Source organism: Phyllobates terribilis, unplaced genomic scaffold (assembly GCF_046119375.1).
Source record: "Phyllobates terribilis strain yellow unplaced genomic scaffold, ASM4611937v1 Scaffold_11__3_contigs__length_659146591, whole genome shotgun sequence".
In the NCBI taxonomy this organism is placed as follows: Eukaryota; Metazoa; Chordata; class Amphibia; order Anura; family Dendrobatidae; genus Phyllobates; species Phyllobates terribilis.
In genome coordinates, this window is record NW_027362771.1 from 374,024,226 (window position 1) to 374,044,526 (window position 20,301).

The following is a 20,301-nucleotide window of genomic DNA, read 5'->3' on the forward strand; positions in this document are numbered from 1 at the left end:
GTGCCACTCTCCTGCCATAGTTACCAATATTCACAGACACCACGGAAATGAATAGAACCATATGTAGACATATATTATCCTATGATCTGCCCTGCTGCTGCAGACGATGAGATCCCACCCCAATGCAATGACACATGCGCTGTAGTGGTGGCAGAGACTAGAGTTGCCGCTATGGATGAGGCCGAATCGACCAATCACAACGCGTACTAGGATGTGTGGGCGTAGCTAGCTCTGACAGTGAGACTTGGAACGCAGGGTAGAACGTCTGCACTTTGCGGCGCCTGCGCAGTGCAGAGGAGGTTGTGCTGCACAGAGAAACATGGCGGCGTTGTCACCACTGAAGCGGCTGGTCCGTGTAGTCTTGTTCCTGTCGCAGCTCTATGTGTTCTCCGGTCGTGGTGAGTGGTAGGGCTGACATGTCCCTGGTGTCTTGTGTGACTGCTGCTGTGGTGATCGTTCACACACTCACACTGATATAATAACCCCTGTGAGACCGGTGTGATGTCAGCACTGTTGGTCTCTGTCACTGGTGCAGAGTAAAGGAAGATGATGCTGACATAAAAGATGGGGAGTGACGTGCCTGAGGCTGTAACATGGAGAGGGGTAGTGACCGCACCCATTACTGTGCCTCATTTGCATATGTGGCAGAGCAGCCATAACATTGAGGGGAGCTCCACTACATATTGATGGCCCACACTGCTGATCTGGTATTGCTAAACTGTCATCAGGATTGGAGGTAGTCACCCAATTAGTGGACCTGCCCTTTAAAGGGTTATTGTGGTGTTTTTTTTTTTACTTAAATACATGTTTTTTGGCTGCAGTGTGTTTTTGCAGTATACATGTGTCTTTAACATTTTTGTGTTTGTCTTTTACAGCCTCTATGTATCACAGTACATGGCTGGCTGCACAATGGGTTAACCCCTTCCTGCCACAGCCATTTTTTTTCACACTTTTTGCAAGATCCATATTGCTATCTTTCCACCTACATAACCATATAACAGCCTTTTTGCAGAAAGAAAATTATAAATCTGGTAAAATTGTGGTGGGCAAAAGGAAAAAAGGCCATTTTACAGTTTATTTTGGGGGTTTTGATTTTGTGGCTTTCTTTTTGTGATAAATAAAAAAAGAACAGGCATCATGATTCTCCTTGCCATTACAATTCCAGAAAAACCAAACTTATGTAGTGTTGTTGTTTTTTTTGTTTTGGGTTAAGAAAAATTCCCAAATTTGATTTCTAAAAGAAAAAAGAAAAAAAAATCTCTTGTTTATTTAGCCGTGTGAGGGCTCTGTTTTTAGTCATACTATTTTGGAGCGCACACAATGTTTTGATCACCTTTTATTACATTTTTAAACCGGAAGTTTTAGCCTTCAGATTTTTTTTTTGTACTCACTTTAAATATTTTTACATTGTGATAGATTACACTTTTACAGACGTAGCAATACTAATTGTTTATTTTTTGTTATATATTTTTATTTATTGAAACAAAGGATCATTACAATTTTAACAACTTTTTTTTATATTTGTCACTTTTTTTTTTTCTAAATCCCCCTCAGGGAGATTGAACCTGCGATCATCTGATCACTTGTCCAATGTATGGCCTCCTGGAGCTGGGCTTCACAGGAGCATAGTCATGTCAGGCACAGGGCTTCGGAAGGCTCCTGGCTGCCATATGCACCCCATGATCATGTTGCGAGGTGGGATGGGGCATCGAGGGGTGCGTACCCTCAGACTACATGCCAGAAATGCTGCTTTCACAGTCAGCATCATTTGGGTATTCTTTGGTCTCAGCTCCTGAGCCCGCTCAATTCTTCCACACCTGACGTGCTCCGTACATGTAAGGCGTTAACACTGAATCTGACAGTTCGTACTGATGGCAGGGCCTGTACCCCTTGTTTTCTAAGCTTATTAATGACTATTTGAAAATTCACCTTTTGATGTAGTCAGAAATTGTCTTAGGAGATTTTTTTTTAGGCAAAGATGTGTGGGGCACAGACCGTGCTGTCAAAATGACAGATCAATGTTATCTGCTTTATACAGTGCCACATAGAGGCTATAGAAGCCAAGTGGTTCCACATTTCTAATGAGTCCCTATTGCAAAAAAATGCTTTGCAGCCAAAAATGCATGCATCTAAGTAAAACAAGGACACAATTTAAAAGCCTATAAGACCACTAACTGTTAAGGTGAATGTCACAAGATGATCGATGATAAAGACATCCGTCAAGGTGTGTGATATATGAGGCTAATGAAATGGGCATATGCAAGTATCTGTGCTACTGTAACCTGAATTATGATGGCTAGACTGGTACAGAGTATAAATCCTGGATCTATGCTGTAGATTTACAGTGTACACTGCGCCTTGTTTATTTGCTGATTAGCCCTTTTTAGTAGGGTTGTTTTTGTCTGTATCAACCTGATGCGATTCATAATGCAAGTTGGTTTATTTGGGATTGGGGTGAGGTTTTATGCTGGATTTCAGCACAGGACATTTGCCAAAATTCAAAGAAAAATAAAACTGTGATCATAGCCTTAGTTCCAGCACTTGTATGTACGATCATTTCTTCACTTACATATTGCACTCTATGCCTTATGTAGTGCAGTGAGTTATACCTGCTGTCAGGATACTATCGAAGCACCAGCCCATCCACACCCAGCACCTGAACAGATGTGAGTGGCTGATGGGGCTGCAGAGCCCCCTCATCTGTCTAACCACTTAGATGCCACGGTCAATAGTAATCACGGCATCTAAGCAGTAAAATTCCCCGGATTGGAGCTATCACAAGTCCCAGCAGTTGCATGGAAAGGCAAGCTATATATTACAGCTGGCTCTTACTGTGAACGGCGCAGGCTCAGCTCCTGAGCCGTACTATGCAAGACCATACAAGTACATGGCTTTCCATTAAATTTCTGCCACTGCGAGATACAGCATGGGGTAGGAACAGGACACATTTAGAGAATATTCCTTTAGGAGTCAGCAGTTTTTTGGCAGCTAGAGACGGAGCTGCACAATTAAGCTTTAGTATTATGGCTAATGGGTGTATTTACTACTAAATTATTACTAAACGCGTAACAGTTATTGTATAGTTTTTTTACACACTTTACTTGCCTGCTGTTCAGTGGAGGTTCAAGCTCCTGAGACCCTCACCTATTGCTCAGAAGATGGCTGAGAAGTGAGCAGCTCAGGTGGCAGGAGCGCACGGCAGAGTGAATTCAGTGGGAAGTCATAGGCTGTGTACTTCTACCTCCGAAGTTGCTCACTTCTCAGCTGTATTTGAGCAATGTGTGGGGTCCTCAGTATTTGGAACCCCACTGATCTACAGGCAATTAAAGTGCATAAAAATATTAAATATTAAGTTGCCCTTTAAAGGGAATCTGTCACCAGGTATTCGCTACCCCATCTAAGAGAAGCATGATGTAGGTGCAGAGACCCTGATTACTAGGTAACACTTTGGCTGCTTGCTGTCATTTTGATAAATCACTGAATGCTGAGTGCTATATAACCCTGTCCACACCACTGATTTACAGCTGTCTATGTACACTGCGCATAGGCAGAAAGCTGCGAATCAGTGGTGGGAGTGGGGTTATATAGAGCTCATGAATCTGGAGTACTCCTGGTACATGGCAACAGGTTTACTAGTTGTCTTATGATAATCTACTGCTGATAAAACTGTCTTTACATCATGCTACTCTCAGGTTAGATGGCTAAAACCTTGTGACAAATTCCCTTTGAGCTTTGGGGACTGGGTTTGATGCCTTAAATCTTTCCATACTGTCTGTTAGTGATCGTATTTTATTCTCTTTTGTATATTAATAATCATCTGTCATTCTTTCCCCAGGTTCTATGAGTTTTGAGCAATTTAAAGCAGCAGCACAAGTTGTAAAAGACCAACTTCCATCTTCCACTATGATCCCAAGCATCAAAGTAGTTGGTAATTATTTTCAGTTTTGATGCTGTTTAATTTTTATCTATTAAAAATAAAACAAGCAAGGAAACCCTTCAGTGGGCTATCTACAGGTGCTTCTCAAAAAATTAGAATATCATCAAAAAGTTAATTTTATTTCAGTTCTTCAATGCAAAAAGTGAAACTCATATATTATATAGAGTCATTACAAGCAGAGTGATCTATTTCATGTGTTTATTTCTGTTAATGTTGATGATTATGGCTTACAGCCAATGAAGACACAAAAGTCACTATCTCAGTAAATTAGAATACTTTATAACAACAGCTTGAAAAATGTTTTTAAAATCCGAAATGTTGGCCTACTGAAATGTATGTTCAGTAAATGCACTCAATACTTGGTCGGGGCTCCTTTTGCATCAATTACTGCATCAATGCAGCGTGGCATGGAGGCGATCAGCTTGTGGCACTGCTGACGTGTTATGGAAGCCCAGGTTGCTTTGATAGCAGCCTTCAGCTCGTCTGCATTGTTGGGTCTGGTGTCTCTCATCTTCCTCTTGACAATACCCCATAGATCCTCTATGGGGTTAAGGTCAGGCGAGTTTGCTGGCCAATCAAGCACAGTGATACTGTTGTTTTTAAACCAGGTATTGGTACTTTTGGCAGTGTGGACAGGTGCCAAGTCCTGCTGGAGAATGAAATTTCCATCTCCAAAAAGCTTGTCGGCAGAGGGAAGCATGAAGTGCTCTAAAATTTCCTGGTAGACGACTGCGCTGAATTTGGTCTTGATAAAACACAGTGGATCTACACCAGCAGATGACATGGCTCCCCAATCCATCACTGGTTGTGGAAACTTCACACTAGACCTCAAGTAGCTTGGATTGTGTGCCTCTCCACTCTTCCTCCAGACTCTGGGACCTTGATTTCCAAATGAAATGCAAAATTTACTTTCATCTGAAAATATCACCTTGGACCACTGAGCAACCGTCCAGATCGTTTTTTCTCCTTGGCCCACGTAAGATGCTTCTGGCGTTGTCTATTGGTCATGAGTGGCTTGACACAAGGAATGCGACACTTGTAGCCCATGTCCTGGATACGTCTGTGTGTGATGGTTCTTGAAGCAATGACTCCAGCAGCAGTCCACTCCTTGTGAATCTCCCCCAAATTTTTGAATGGCCTTTTCATAACAATCCTTTCAAGGCTGCAGTTATCCCAGTTGTCCCTTTTTCTACCACACTTTTTCCTTCCACTCAACTTTCCATTAATATGCTTGGATACAGCATGCTGTTAGCAGCCAGCTTCTTTAGTAATAACCTTTTGTGTCTTACCCTCCTTGTGGAGTGTGTCAATGACTGCCTTCTGGACATTTGTCAAGTCAGCAGTCTTCCTTATGATTGTGGAGCCTACTGAAACAGACTAAAGGACCTTTTTAAATTCTTAGGAAGCCTTTGCAAGTGTTTTTTGTTAATTATTCTACTTTACTGAGATAATGACTTTTGTGTTTTCATTGGCTGTAAGCCATAATCATCAACATTAACAGAAATAAACACTTGAAATAGATCACTCTGTTTGTAATGACTCTATATAATACGAGTTTCACTTTTCTTTTGAAGAACTGAAATCCTTTTTTTTTTATATTCTAATTTTGTGAGAAGTACCTGTAATTCAGTATATGCTGTGAGTGTCTGATTTGTGGGGTCTGAAAGTTAGAACTCTGACTGATGCATAAAATGCCAATTGCTCTTTTCACTTTTTTGTAGAAAACAGTGCTACCACAGACCAGGTGCCATATCAGGAATTGCAACATGGCTCAATAATAAAATGATGCATTTTCTGATGTGATTCTTAGGGCTTACTTTAATGGGGTTGTCCACTACTAGGACAACCCCTTCTTGATCTAAATGTTTGGCCCCGATTCTTTTCTTTACACTGACTGAATGTTCAAATGAAAGAAAAATGCTGCATGCACTAGTCTATTCTGTATTTTGTTACAGCATCTGATTTTCTGGATGTGAATTGGTTGTGTGTTTTGTTTTTTTTAGACTAAGGCCTCTTTTACATGTTAGTGTGTCTGGTTTGTGTGGTGACCGTTTCCACACGTACTGGAGACACTGACACACGTAGACTCATTCACATGAATGGGTCTATGCACATGTCAGTGTGTTTTCACAGACCGTGTGTACATGGGCAAAACGTGCTGACGTGTCCATTTTTACCCACTGCATGAGCCACAAAACATTATTATTATTATTATTATTTATTATTATAGCGCCATTTATTCCATGGCGCTTTACATGTGATAGGGATATACATAACAAAAGCATTTACATAATCTTAACAAAACAAGTCAGCGACTGGTACAGGAGGAGCGAGGACCCTGCCCGCGAGGGCTCACAGTCTACAAGGGATGGGTGAGGATACAGTAGGTGAGGGTAGAGCTGGTCGTGCAGTGGTGTTTACTGCAGGTTGTAGGCTTGTCGGAAGAGGTGGGTCTTCAGGTTCCTTTTGAAGGTTTCCACGGTCGGCGAGAGTCTGATATGTTGGGTTAGAGAGTTCCAGAGTAGGGGGGAAGCACGGGAGAAATCTTGTATACGATTGTGGGAGGAGGAGATAAGAGGGGAGTAGAGCAGGAGATCTTGTGAGGATCGGAGGTTGCGTGCAGGTAAGTACCGGGAGACTAGGTCACAGATGTATGGGGGAGACAGGTTGTGGATGGCTTTGTATGCCATGGTTAGAGTTTTGAACTGAATTCTCTGGGCAATAGGGAGCCAGTGAAGGGATTGACAGAGAGGAGAGGCCGGGGAATAGCGGGGGGACAGGTGGATTAGTCGAGCAGCAGAGTTTAGGATAGATTGGAGAGGTGCAAGAGTGTTGGAAGGGATGCCACGGAGCAGGAGGTTGCAGTAGTCGAGGCGGGATATGATGAGGGCATGCACTAGTGTTTTTGCAGAGTCTTTGCTGAGGAATGCACGGATCCGGGAGATGTTTTTGAGTTGGAGTCGGCAGGAGGTGGAAAGGGCTTGAATATGTGGCTTGAAGGAGAGATCAGAGTCCAGGGTTACCCCAAGGCAGCGAGCTTGTGGGACTGGGGAGAGTGAACAGCCATTGACGTTGATGGATAGGTCGGATGGGGGATGTGAATGAGAGGGTGGAAAGATGATGAACTCTGTTTTATCCATGTTGAGTTTTAGAAACCTGTCGGAGAAGAAGGATGAGATGGCGGACAGACATTGTGGGATTCTGGTTAGTAGGGAGGAGATATCGGGTCCAGAGAGGTAGATCTGTGTGTCGTCAGCATAGAGGTGATACTGAAAGCCGTGAGACTCTATGAGCTGTCCCAGGCCGAAGGTGTAGATGGAGAAGAGCAGAGGTCCTAGAACTGAACCTTGGGGGACACCGACAGATAGGGGGCGAGATGAGGAGGTGGTGCGTGAGTGGGAGACGCTGAATGTCCTGTCTGTTAAGTATGAGGAGATCCAAGATAGAGCCAAGTCCGTGATGCCAAGAGATGAGGGAATGGTCCACTGTGTCAAAGGCAGATGACAGGTCCAGAAGGAGGAGGATGGAGTAGTGTCGCTTGGATTTGGCATTTAGTAGGTCGTTGGTGACTTTGGTCAGGGCAGTTTCAGTCGAGTGATGCGGTCGGAAGCCAGATTGTAGACGGTCGAAGAGGGAGCAGGAGGAGAGGTGGGAGGACAGTTCAAGGTGGACATGTTGTTCTAGAAGTTTTGAGGCAAAGGGGAGGAGTGATATGGGGCGGTAGCTGGTCAGAGAGGAAGGGTCAAGGGAGGGCTTTTTGAGGATGGGTGTGATTGCGGCATGTTTGAAACATGAGGGGAAGACTCCGGTTGTTAGTGATAGATTGAAGAGGTGGGTTAGGGTTGGGATGAAGACTGAGGTGAGGTTAGTGATGAGGTGGGATGGGATTGGGTCAAGTTCGCAGGTGGTGAGGTGTGATTTGGGGAGTAAAGAGGAGACTTGACCTTCTGTAACGGTGGAGAAGAGGGGTTTGGAGGAGGAGGGTTGAGTAGATATGAGGAGGGGTTGTGTGGACTTTAGGCCAAAGTTTTGTCTGATGGTGTCAATCTTCTGTTTGAAGAATGAGGCAAAGTCGTCGGCTGAGATGAGAGAAGAGGGAGGAGGTGCTGGGGGACGAAGGAGAGAGTTGAAAGTGTTAAATAGCTGTTTAGGGTTGTGAGATAGGGAGGATATGAGAGATGAGAAGTAGGTTTGTTTTGCTGTAGTGAGTGCGGACTTGAAATTAGTGAGGGATTGCTTGAATGCGATGAAGTGCTCGATGGAGTGAGACCTTTTCCATCTCCGCTCCGCAACCCTGGAGGCCCGGCGCAGTTCTTTGGTAAGTTTAGTGTGCCAGGGTTGCCTGTTGAATGTGCGAGGTGTGGTGTGTGTGAGAGGGGCGAGGTCTAGAGCTGCAGCTATTGTGGTGTTATATGAAGCAGCAGCAACGTCTGCATCGTGCAAGGAATTTATGTCTGTGAGAGGAAGGAGGGATTCAGAGAGAGAGTGTAGGTCAAGGTGTTTGAGATTTCTGCGAGGGTGTGTGAGTTTGTGGAGTGGGGATTGTGCACCCGGAGAGGAGAGGGTAGAGAATGTGAGGAGGTTATGGTCAGAGAGAGGGAGGGGTGAGTTAGAGAGGTTAGATAGGGAACAGAGGCGGGTGAAGATGAGGTCCAGTGTGTGGCCATCTTTGTGGGTGGGTGTGGAAGACCATTGAGTGAGTCCAAAGGAGGAAGTGAGGGATAGGAGCTTAGAGACAGACGAGTGGGGAGTGTCAATGGGGATGTTGAAGTCACCCATTATGATAGTGGGGATGTCAGTGGAAAGGAAGTGAAGCAGCCAGGTAGTGAAATGGTCTAAGAAGGTGGTGGCTTGCCCTGGGGGTCGGTAAACGACGGCCAGTTGGAGGTTGGAGGGGGAATAGATGCGCACACAGTGCACCTCAAAAGAGGGGAGTGTAACGGAGGGTGGCAGTGGGATTTTGGTGAAAGCGCAGAGTTCTGATAGGAGGAAACCTACGCCTCCACCATGTTTGCCATTGGGGCGGGGGGTGTGGGAAAGGTGGAATCCGCCATATGAAAGGGCAGCTGGGGAGGCTGTGTCAGAGGGGGTGAGCCAGGTTTCGGTGATGGCGAGGAAGGAGAGTTTGTTTGTAATGAAAAGATCGTGGATGAAGGAAAGTTTGTTGCAGACAGAGCGAGCGTTCCATAGAGCTCCTGTTAGTATAGCTGAGGAGGTGGGTATTAGTTGGATGGGTATGAGGTTAGAAGGGTTGCGACAGTTTGAGGAAGGTCGTGGATAGGAGGTAGAAGTAACTGTGGGGATATGGCGAGGAGGACCAGGATTTGGAGAGATATCTCCAGCAGTGAGGAGGAGCAGAGAAAGTGTTAGCAGGTGGGAGCAAGAGAGAGCATGAGGTGGCTGTCTGTGTTTGGAGATCCAGGATTGAATGTTGAGGAATAATTTGGAGGAGGAGGTGAGATGAATGGGGAGGATAGAGGGAGAGATGATGAGTTTCTTACTTGGTGTAGGGATTTGAGGGGTTATTAGAAAGTGGAGGACTATAGAGGAAAAAGTGAGAGCTAACAGAAACATAGTTTAAGGAGAGTAAGTGGTCAAAGTGTCATCCCACACTGATGACATCCACGTGTTATCCATGTGACACGTACCAGCGCCTGGGAATCAGTGTACAGTTAGCGCTGTTCCCAAGTATCGGGTGCTGAACGCTGCCCTCATGATCGTTCCCTGAACGCTGCCCTCATGATCGTTCCCTGAACGCTGCCCTCATGATCGTTCCCTGAACGCTGCCCTCATGATCGTTCCCTGAACGCTGCCCTCATGATCGTTCCCTGAACGCTGCCCTCATGATCGTTCCCTGAACGCTGCCCTCATGATCGTTCCCTGAACGCTGCCCTCATGATCGTTCCCTGAACGCTGCCCTCATGATCGTTCCCTGAACGCTGCCCTCATGATCGTTCCCTGCCGGCGCTGCAATCAGCAGGGGATAATGATGAGAGTATTAGTCTGCTCTTGCTGTCTTCAACTGTAAAAATAAGAATAAAATAAAAAAATCCTTATACTCACCTATCCTTAAGTAATCCATGCGATCGCTCATGGAGCCGGGAAGAATGACACGCTGCTGCGAGCGAGCCCCGAAGCTGCGCTGAGCTCAGTGAGTGACAGGACACCGCTCACTGAGCGGAGCTCTGGGGCCGCTCGCTGGAGTGAGTCATTCTCGGCGTGAGCGGTCAGGTGGATTACAGCAGGGAACACTTAGGACAGATGAGTATATGGATTTTCTTACTTTATTCTTATTTTTACACTTGGAGACAGAGGGAGCAGACATTACTACTCTCAACATTGTCCCCTGCTGATGCTGATTGCAGCACAAGTAGGGGACAATGATGAGAGCAGCGTTCAGCACCCAGTGCTTGGGAACAGAGCTCACTGTGCCACTGATTCCCAGGCACCGGTACATGTGTTCCTGATGCGACACATGGTTGCCACATGTGTGCCACACAGGTGTACACTGACACAGATTTCTCCGGTACTGTTTTTTTCAGTACCGGAAATATGCGGATGTGTGAAACCGGCCTAAGGAATACTTTGACTCACTCGGTCACTGAAGGCTTTAACTGATCAGCAGCTGCTGATTAGCTGCAGCGTTTACATGACATTGGAAAGTGAGGGAAGGCAAATTCCAGCAGCTATAGTGCTGGCAGAATGCTGATGAAAAGGACCCAACCACTGAAAAAGAGCTTAAGTTAGAGAGCATGACAACTGGGACAGTTCCTGGACATAGTAGTTTGTTACATGCACCAAAAACAGTTTTAACTTTGAGATGCAAGACCATGCAAACAATCCTCTTCACCTATCAGTCATTCTCTACAGCAAAATTTTTTTATATCGTGATTCATTTAACAACCAAACTGAAGGCTAATGTCCAAGAAAAAGGCTTGCCATTTACTGTGCATGTGATCTCCTCTGGGGCCTATTGTAGTAATATATCAAGTATTCCTTGTACCTGATCAAAAAGCGTATATGGTCATCAGGCAATAAAGGGCTCCACATATACAGTGGGGAAAAAAAATATTTTCCAAATCAGACAATGTGATTTTCAGGATTTGTTTTCTCATTTTGTCTCATAATTGAGGTCTACCTATGATGTCAATTACAGGCCTCTCTCATCTTTTTAAGTGGGAGAACTTGCAAAATTGGTGGCTGACTAAATACTTTTTTCAAAATTTGGTGAAAAATAAGTATTTGGTCAATTACAAAAGTACATCTCAATACTTTGTTATATATCCTTTGTTGGCAATGACAGAGGTCAAACGTTTTCTGTAAATCTTCACAAGGTTGGCACACACTGTTGCTCGTATGTTGGCCCATTCCTCCATGCAGATCTCCTCTAGAGCAGTGAGGTTTTGGGGCTGTCGCTGGGCAACACGGACTTTCAACTCCCTCCAAAGGTTTTCTATAGGGTTTAGATCTGGAGACTGGCTAGGCCACTCCGGGACCTTGAAATGCTTCTTAAGAAGCCACTCCTTTGTTGCCCTGGCACTGTGCTTGGGATCATTGTCACGCTGAAAGACCCAGCCACGTTTCATCTTCAATGCCCTTGCTGATGGAAGGAAGTTTACACTCAAAATCTCACGATACAAGGCCCCATTCATTCTTTCATGTACACGGATCAGTCGTCCTGGTCCCTTGGCAGAGAAACAGCCCCAAAGCATGTTGTTGCCACCCTCATGCTTCACAGTAGGTATGGTGTTTTTTAGATACAACTCAGAATTCTTTCTCAGTATTTCACAGTCAAATCCAATTGGAATAAAATATAAAAAATAACTTATATTCAATATTTTTAAAAAAGATTTTTTAAGTGACAAATTTCCTAAAATTATCCTAAACATAGGACTATTGTGTATGATTTTAATTTATCTCACCGGCTTCCCATTAATATATATTGTATTGTTGGGAGGCCAGGGATTAGTCAAAATTCAAAGGGGTATCTTTTTGTTTATATTTATAACTCCCTTTTCAGTTTAGCCTCTGGCTATTAGAAGTTCTGCCATCTCATTTCACCTCATTGTGAGTCTGCAGTCTGATAATGGCATTAGTAATAGTAAAATGAATATGTCCTGTGCTATTATCTTCAGAACGGCTTTATAGTCCGGCTGCCATATACAGGTGCGGTGCTTGTTTCTCCTGATCTAGGAGTTTTATATTGAGGTAGCCTGGCTAATCATCTCTAATAGTCCTTAGTACTTTCTATCATTCTTGTATGAGACTGTCATGATCATCAGGGGCTCACAGTCTATGATCTGTTTTGGTATGATAGTACAATAGTTTTGTAATAAACTTATCGGCAGGGTTGCCGGCCGCATCTGGCGGCTAAACCAGCGTGAGTGGGTACCACCTCTTGTACGCCTCCTCCTTCTGTCATCCAATCGAGTGACTATGGTGCGTTGAAGACGTATCATGTTCTGATCATATAATCATGCAGGGGCTCGTCTCATTCTTCCAGTAGGATCTTTTTCTCACCATGCTGTCTTGGCTGCACTGCGATCTCACAGTATTAATATGTCTTTTATATCTAGGGAAGGAGACTGGTATATTACATTGCATCTTATAATGTAGTCTCTACGAGTTTGTTGCAATATTAGTTGTTAATTATTAGTGTTTGTTCGTAGTTTGTCATTTGTTTTGTTTACAGACAGACGCGGGGGGTAACCCCGCCCACAACCCAACAGCCACCGCGGGGACCCCAGCGCTGAGTCACGCCTCACTTGTTGTGACGTCAGCAGGGGGTCACGTGATGCCTGTGAGCGGCCACCGATAGCACCGCTTACAGCCATTATCAGCAACAGAAGGTATTTACAATAAATCTTAGGGGCCCCGGGGGTATAAATTGGGGTGGTGGGGGGGAGAACTAAAGTAGTGAACAACTTCTTTAAGCAGGGGGGCACGTCGGAGTCCCTTGCGGCGTAGTGTGTTACTTATGGTAGCCTGTGTAACGTTGGTCCCAGCTCTCTGCAGGTCATTCACTAGGTCCCTCCGTGTGGTTCTAGGATTTTTGCTCACCGTTCTTGAGATCATTTTGACCCCACGGGGTGAGATCTTGTGTGGAGCCCCAGATCGAAGGAGATTATCAGTGGTCTTGTATGTCTTACATTTTCTAATTATTGCTCCCACAGTTGATTTCTTCACACCAAGCTGCTTGCTTATTGCAGATTCAGTCTTCCCAGCCCGATGCAGGGCTACAATTGTTTCTGGTGTCCTTCAACAGCTCTTTGGTCTTCACCATAGTGGAGTGTGACTGTTTGAGGTTGCGGACAGGTGTCGTGTATATACTGATAACAAGTTCAAACAGGTGCCAGTACTACAGCTAATGAGTGGCGGGCAGAGGAGTCTCTTAAAGAAGAAGTTACAGGTCTGTGAGAGCCAGAAATCTTGCTTGTTTGTAATTGACCAAATACTTCTTTTCCACCAAAATTTGAAAAATATTTCTTTCCAAATCAGACTATTAGAAAACAAATCCTGAAAATCACATTTTGTCTCTCATAATTGAGGTCTACCTATGATGTCAATTACTGGCCTCTCTCATCTTTTTAAGTGGGAGAACTTGAACAATTGGTGGCTGAATAAATACTTTTTTTCCCCCACTGTAATCCCCAGAAACAGGTCAACATGGTTTTCTATCCTCATGTGTCTGTGTACTTAGAAATTTCTGTTTAAAGGGACCTGTCACACTGAACACTGTGGGCCGCAGGTTATAGGCTATGTGCCCACGATGCAGAAATGCTCCGGATTTTTTCCTGAGCGTTTCTGCATCTCCCTGGCAGAAAAAATACCCATGCGGATTGTACATGCGGATTGTACATGCGTTTTCCTGCCAGGGACATGCGGATGTGAAGCGTTCTTCACTTGCATTTCCGCATGCGGGTTGACAAGCGCTTTCCAAGCGATTTTAGCATCACTTGGAAAGTGCTTGTCAACTTGGTCACACTATATAAATCCATGCAAACAGCATGGATTTATATAGTGTGACCCGAGAGAATGTCAAAAAATAAAAAAATAAATCTATACTTAGCCTCTGATGGCCCATTCTGTCTTGCTTCACCGTCCCGGCAGCGGTACACTGAAGGACCTGCCGACGTCAGCGTTGCGTGACCCGTCACATGACTATGACGTCAGCGCAGGTCCTTCGGTACATCACGAACAGCCGGCATGCGAGGAGGAGCGGATCGGGGGCCGCCAGAAGGTAAGTATAATATTTATTTTTTATTTTATTCTTATCTTTACAGGTTCTGTGGTACCCGGGTCCGGAGGAGAGTCTCCTGTCCTCCACACCGGGGTACCATCCACACATTGAAACGCATGGAATGCGCATCTACAGATGAAGTGATGCGTAATCCATGCGTTCTAATGCAAGTCAATGGCGGCGAAAACGCAGCACTTCCACGAAATAATTGGTAGTGCTGCGTTTTTTTCCGTAATGATAATCCGCAGCAGAAATTTCCACAGCATGTGCACAGCACATGCGGATTATCATTGGGGAACATGGCAGGCCTTCTACCATCCTTTTTTCAAGCGTTTCTGCAGTGTTTTTGCCGCTTAAAAAACGCATCGTGGGCACACAGCCATGGAGTGTAGGGAAATGCAAGTATAATTTAATATAACTCTGGAACGCTTCCACATATCCAATGGGGTCAATTTTGGCATCAGATTCTCTTTAGGGTAGAGCAAATCAATACTGGCTAATTGGACCTAAAGGGGCCTAAATAATTCACTTGTGCCTCACAAGTTTTATTCAGATGATACGCATTAGTTATTGTTACATTGTAAATAATTTTAAGAAATGTTATTTTATTTCAGAAACCACAGCCACACCTGACTACTTATCCAAATGTCCCAGCAATGGGCTCTGCAGCAAACTCCCAGCTGACTGTATGACCTGTAACACAAATCACTCTTGTATCTATGGCAAACCTGTCACTTATGACTGTAAGGCCAAGCCTCAGGTGATGTGTGTGGTAAGTGAATGGCCTGAATCTGCACTCTCATTGTTATATATGACCCCTTCTCCACTTATCACGTATAGTTACGTCATATACCAGCTCCATTCCTTTGATGTGGGCTCGGAAACTGAGCCTGCATCTTTATCTACTAAAGATGGCTGTGATATTGAGGAGTTTTCTCAATAAATAGAAATAAAGCAATCTCATTTTTTTCTTTTATATGCAGGATGACAATCATCAACGACAAGAAAACTTCACCTTGAACATGACTTGTCAGTTTTGCTGGCAGCTCCCTCCATCGGAGTATGAGTGTAGCAAATCCAATTCTAGTATTTGCATGACTGTATCCTGTCCTCGGCAGCGGTTTAATGCCACGTGTACTGTAAGGGACCACGTCCACTGCTTAGGTACGTGTCTGCAATGAGATGCATTGTCCTAGCTATGTCTGTTACTTCTGTCAGAAGCTGCTGTGCTGAGATAGGTACTCGGCAACCAACATGACCTGCTCCTATTGTCAGCCTAGTCTATCAGTAATAGGCACAAGTTTTACAGTGCTGATTGTGACTTTATGTTCCTTGCCCTGATCTAATCTGAGTTATCTTCATTTGTGGCGGCATACAGTTTACTCTAATATACAGCTTAAACACGCTACCAATGGCAGGGTTCGGCTTCCTCGTAGTGCCTATATTTGGTGAATGTTGCCAAAAGAATAACTGCTTCTGTCAATGTACTGCCTTTTCACAATACTCATCTCCCACCCGAGAACATTCTCTCGTGGCTCCCTCTGTTTATTCCCTGCCGTTAGCACAGACACAACCACAGGGAGTGAGCAATGTTGGTGTCTGCAGTTACTTTGTTAGCTCCTTAAAGCTGAGTTCCTCTGTCACCCCATTAGATTCTGCAATGCGATCGCAGGGAGCCGATGGGCTTGATGTGTCAATCTGAGACCTAAACATAGCCTTTGTATCTGCTATAGATAGCAGGATATTAGATTCAGACGGAAATATCATAAATTACATTATAGTAATGACAGGGCCTGAACATGAGAGCATCTGCCTATGTGGGCGCTATAATTGAATTAGTGCATTTCTTGTGTTGGAAAGCAGAATTTCTGAGAACCAGCTAAATAAGATATGTAGAGACTTTATGGAAGAGATTATGTAACATATTTTTTTAGTATTTTGACAATTCTCTAATAATTGGGAACTCTGTAACCTGCAGGTAACCGTGTGTTTCTCAAGATGCTGTACTGTAATTGGACGGGAGGCTACAAGTGGTCCACTGCCCTGACTCTCAGGTAAGGCTTGCTACCGTACATTCATTTTATCAAGGTGTAGAGCAAGAAACTAGTAAGCCATACGCTTTAGACAGGAACTTAGTGTGTCAGCTCATAGGTACATATAAGGGAAGCGACGAAACGAAGGCAAGAGCATAGACCAGGACAAGGTGTACTGCTCCTCGAGTTCTGGATCACTGTTCCCAAGCCCATTCTAGCCAGGCGTTTTGTCTTCCTCGCATATTCAATTCCTCACATGCTCCTAATGAGAGATTTTCCCATTTCAGTCCTAACCTTTTTCTATGAGACCAAAGATTTGTTCTTCTGATTTCCAAGTTGTTAATAAACCTGCTGTAATATGATGCCCCCATATGAGGACCAGTGTCTGTAAAATGGAATGGACATAAACATACTGTGAACTCTTTTAGTACACAGATTCTGGGTCATCTCCATCAATTTTATACTAAAGTGTGGGATTGCAAGGGAACGAAGGAGCTTCTTTTCCAAAGTGAAAGTTTGAGTCATTTCCTCTGGGGCCATTTTTGGTAACAATATTTAGTGTTGTGGACCACAAATGCAGCAGCTGTTAGAGATGAGCGAATCGATTTGTAGGACCCTGGTCCAGCAGCCAGGTTACTGTTCCATAGCTTTAGTACAGGAGCCCTGGTAACCACCTTATACCTTTTGAGCATCCTCAGCTCCTCTTTTGATTATCTGGCCTTGCACATCATAGTGCATAAGTCACACCACAACGATGACATCGCATCAGACTGGCTAATCAAGAGGAGAGGGAGGTGCCGGCAGGTAGATAGTGGTTCATAGGGCTTCTGTCCACTGGCATGGAATAGTGACCTGTCAAGCGTATTATGCTTGTTGGCTGATAGTAGACCCTGGTGCAGTACCAATATAAGAGTGACGGCTGCAGTGCACTATTTTCCTTCTATGCTAGCATACTGTGCTCCCATACTGCAGACAAGGGTGCGCTACATCTTGCATTAATACAGAGGTGCTGTCACAGAGCTGGGGTTGGCCAAAGGGCGGGTGAAAAATGTATGATCATTGGACCCATCACCAATTACTATAATGCCCCTATCCCCTTTGAATTGACTGTGGTCAGGCATGCAACCTTCCACTCCCATGTCTATGGGACTGATAGAGGTATCGAGCTCTGATTAATTCATAAAATGTTCTTATAGCAGTTACTTGAGAGATGCTTCTTTCTGCTTGCACTGACATGGTCATGCAGCAGGTTCCCTGTCAAATTGACCCTGGTTCCTCGCCAGACACCGCAATGCAAGGCATATGAGAAACTCTGCATCCGTCAGCATTCTTTATACAATTTCTATTAGATGAATATTGACATTTTGAATCCTTAGTGTCTGGGGTGTAATATCTTTGTTCTCTCCTTCCAGCATCACTCTCGGAGGCTTTGGGGCTGACCGGTTTTACTTGGGCCAGTGGAGAGAAGGACTCGGAAAGCTCTTCAGTTTTGGAGGACTTGGAATTTGGACACTGATTGATGTGTTTTTAATCTGTGTGGGATATGTAGGACCAGCCGATGGGTCACTATATATCTAATGGAGCTCTGACACCAGGAGAACAAGCCTTGGCTTTTCAGAACTTTTGAGCTTCTGCTTGTTCTGTTTGTATATTTTCTGTAATGTACAGTATCTGTACTAAATCTGCCTTTTCCTAAGGTTGGCTTTCTCAAACAATTTTATCCCTCACTGTAATCTTTATTGTATAGTTTCATTGTTTTATTTTCTATGAAAAAAAGGTGTTTTTTTTGCATGGTGTAATTCTGCTATACTGTAATATACAAACCATCATAGTGTTCTTTCTGAGAAAACACCTGCATGTATGATTTGGGACGTTTTCTGTATACATGGGAATTTTTTTCTTTACAATGTTTGGGGCTCTGCCCTCATACAAGAAGTCTGATGCCTGTTTCCACCAGTAGGGGGTGAGCTGTATTTCTCTTGTTCAGGTAAAGGGGACAGCCGTACTAACCCCTAGGTTGTTTAAGCGTGCAAGGGGAAACAAAGTGAGGCCCCAAACACTGCATTTGTACCCTATTTCTAGTGTATGAGCACTATGTTAAACATCTTAAAGGGTTTGTCTCGTGTTCTTATTTCAGAAGCTTCCCTGCCTTCTGGTTTGCTTCTGATAGTTTGGTTTCCTCAAGCTATACACTCTCTGATGCCCTAAGTGGACAGTTGCAGCGTAACACTTAGGCTATGTTCACATGTTGCGTTTTTTCCTGCAGGCAAAACCTGCTCTTTTGGCAGTAAAAAAGATGCTTGCAAAAAGCAGGTTTTGCTGCGTTTTTAAGGATTCCAAAGTTCATCTTTGCTTCCTCCATAGCCGCATGAACACAGGCCACATATGTTCATGAAAAATACACATTACAAATGTAGCAGTGCCAGGAGGTGGATTGGTCAGGAATAGTTTACTTAATACATTGACAGTGCATTGAGTTTGTAGGACACTGTTTACTTTCACACTTTGGTCAGCCATTGAGTTGCTCAAGCATTGTTCAATTGTTTACTTTACACATTAATTACACAAATTTAATTAAACTTTACTATTATTATAACTGCCCTCAGGTGACAATACAAAGACATTGTGGTTTAAACTTGGGAAAATCACAAAAATAAATGTTTTGCATATTGCTATACCTGCTTTTTTAATACTAAAAACACAGCACAACCTGAAACCTGCATCTTTGCTTTTTTATGTGTGAACAAATGCTGAAAGAAGTGTTACATGCTGCAGTTTGGAAAAACTCAGCAGTTTTTCAGTTTAGTCAGGAAAAAAAAACCTGTGTGTTATGTGCATTAGATTTCTGAAAATTCATTTCTTTGGCTGGTACTGTAATATCAGCTTTTATTTTACATAAATTTGCTTGAAAAAAACATAATGTATGAACATAACCTTAGAGATTCCTAGTAATAAGCAGTAACCAGTACAATATAACCAGTACATTTTCTAAAATGGAGAATATTTTTAACCACTTCTGTTTCCCCCTGACATGAAAAGTGTTTAACTTTCAGGTTGTTTGTGCTGTACTTACAAGTGACATTCTAAAACATCGTTGCATAGTAGAATAGCCATATCCAAATGTGCAGCTGCGGCAGCGAGGAGCCTGCTCTCAGACACAGCCAGACTACCCATAGAGAAGGCAAAGAACATCATTGTATACACAATGCTGAACAAGTGCTGTGTAACACATAGGGGTCGGTCAGTCAGTACTCAGTGTAAATCAGACTGATATCGGAAAAAAGTGCCTTCATGTATTTTTATGCAGATATCCTGCTCTAGCCAGTCTGATTATGGCGTTCTGATCTTGGTCCGTTTTATATGCTCGTCTGACTGCACCCTAATAAGAAGTTATAACAACGCTGGATCCTAGGAGACCCAGACACTTCTGCTATGCAGCTGAGAGGCTGTGAAGTGAAAACCATTTCCGGTGACTACCACTTGAAGCTCATCAAGAGAATGCCTAGAGTATGCAAAGCAGTCATCAAAGCAAAAGGTGGCTACTTTGAAGAACCTACAGTCATGGCCAAAAGTTTTGAGAATGACACCAAAATTGTATTTTCACATGATCTGCTGGCCTCTGGTTTTTATTAGTGTTTGTCTGATGTTTATATCACATACAGAAATATAATTGCAATCATATTATGAGTACCAATAGGTTATATTGACAGAATGAGTTAATGCAGCAAGTCAATATTTGCAGTGTAGCCCCTTCTTCTTCAAGACCTCTGTAATTCTCCCTGGCATGCTCTCAATCAACTTTTGGACCAAATCCTGACTGATAGCAGTCCATTCTTGCATAATCAATGCTTGCATTTTGCCAGAATTTGTTGGTTTTTGTTTGTCCACCCGTCTCTTGATGATTGACCACAAGTTCTCAATGGGATTAAGATCTGGGGAGTTTCCAGGCCATGGACCCAAAATCTCTGTTTTGTTCCATGAGCCATTTAGTTATCACCTTTGCTTTATGGCAAGGTGCTCCATCATGCTGGAAAAGGCATTGTTGGGCGCCAAACTGCTCTTGGACGGTTGGGAGAAGTTGCTCTTGGAGG

At 43.8% G+C, this 20,301-nt stretch overlaps 2 protein-coding genes across 2 annotated transcripts in view; one reads left to right on the forward strand and one right to left on the reverse strand.

Moving 5' to 3' along the window:
• LOC141167286 (uncharacterized) overlaps positions 1-61 on the reverse strand; it is an 88,232-nt gene extending 88,171 nt beyond the window's left edge. Inside the window, 1 exon segment of the mRNA XM_073654715.1 lies at positions 25-61. Coding sequence (XP_073510816.1) covers positions 25-61 — 37 coding nt within the window.
• A 211-nt stretch (positions 62-272) lies between these two features.
• Positions 273-17,996, forward strand: TM2D3 (TM2 domain containing 3). The gene is made up of 6 exons (XM_073652945.1): positions 273-398; positions 3,836-3,928; positions 14,792-14,949; positions 15,161-15,341; positions 16,156-16,231; positions 17,623-17,996. The coding sequence occupies exons 1-6, from the start codon at positions 320-322 to the stop codon at positions 17,786-17,788; spliced, it is 753 nt and encodes a 250-aa protein (XP_073509046.1). The 5' UTR covers positions 273-319; the 3' UTR covers positions 17,789-17,996.
• Positions 17,997-20,301: the final 2,305 nt, after the last annotated feature.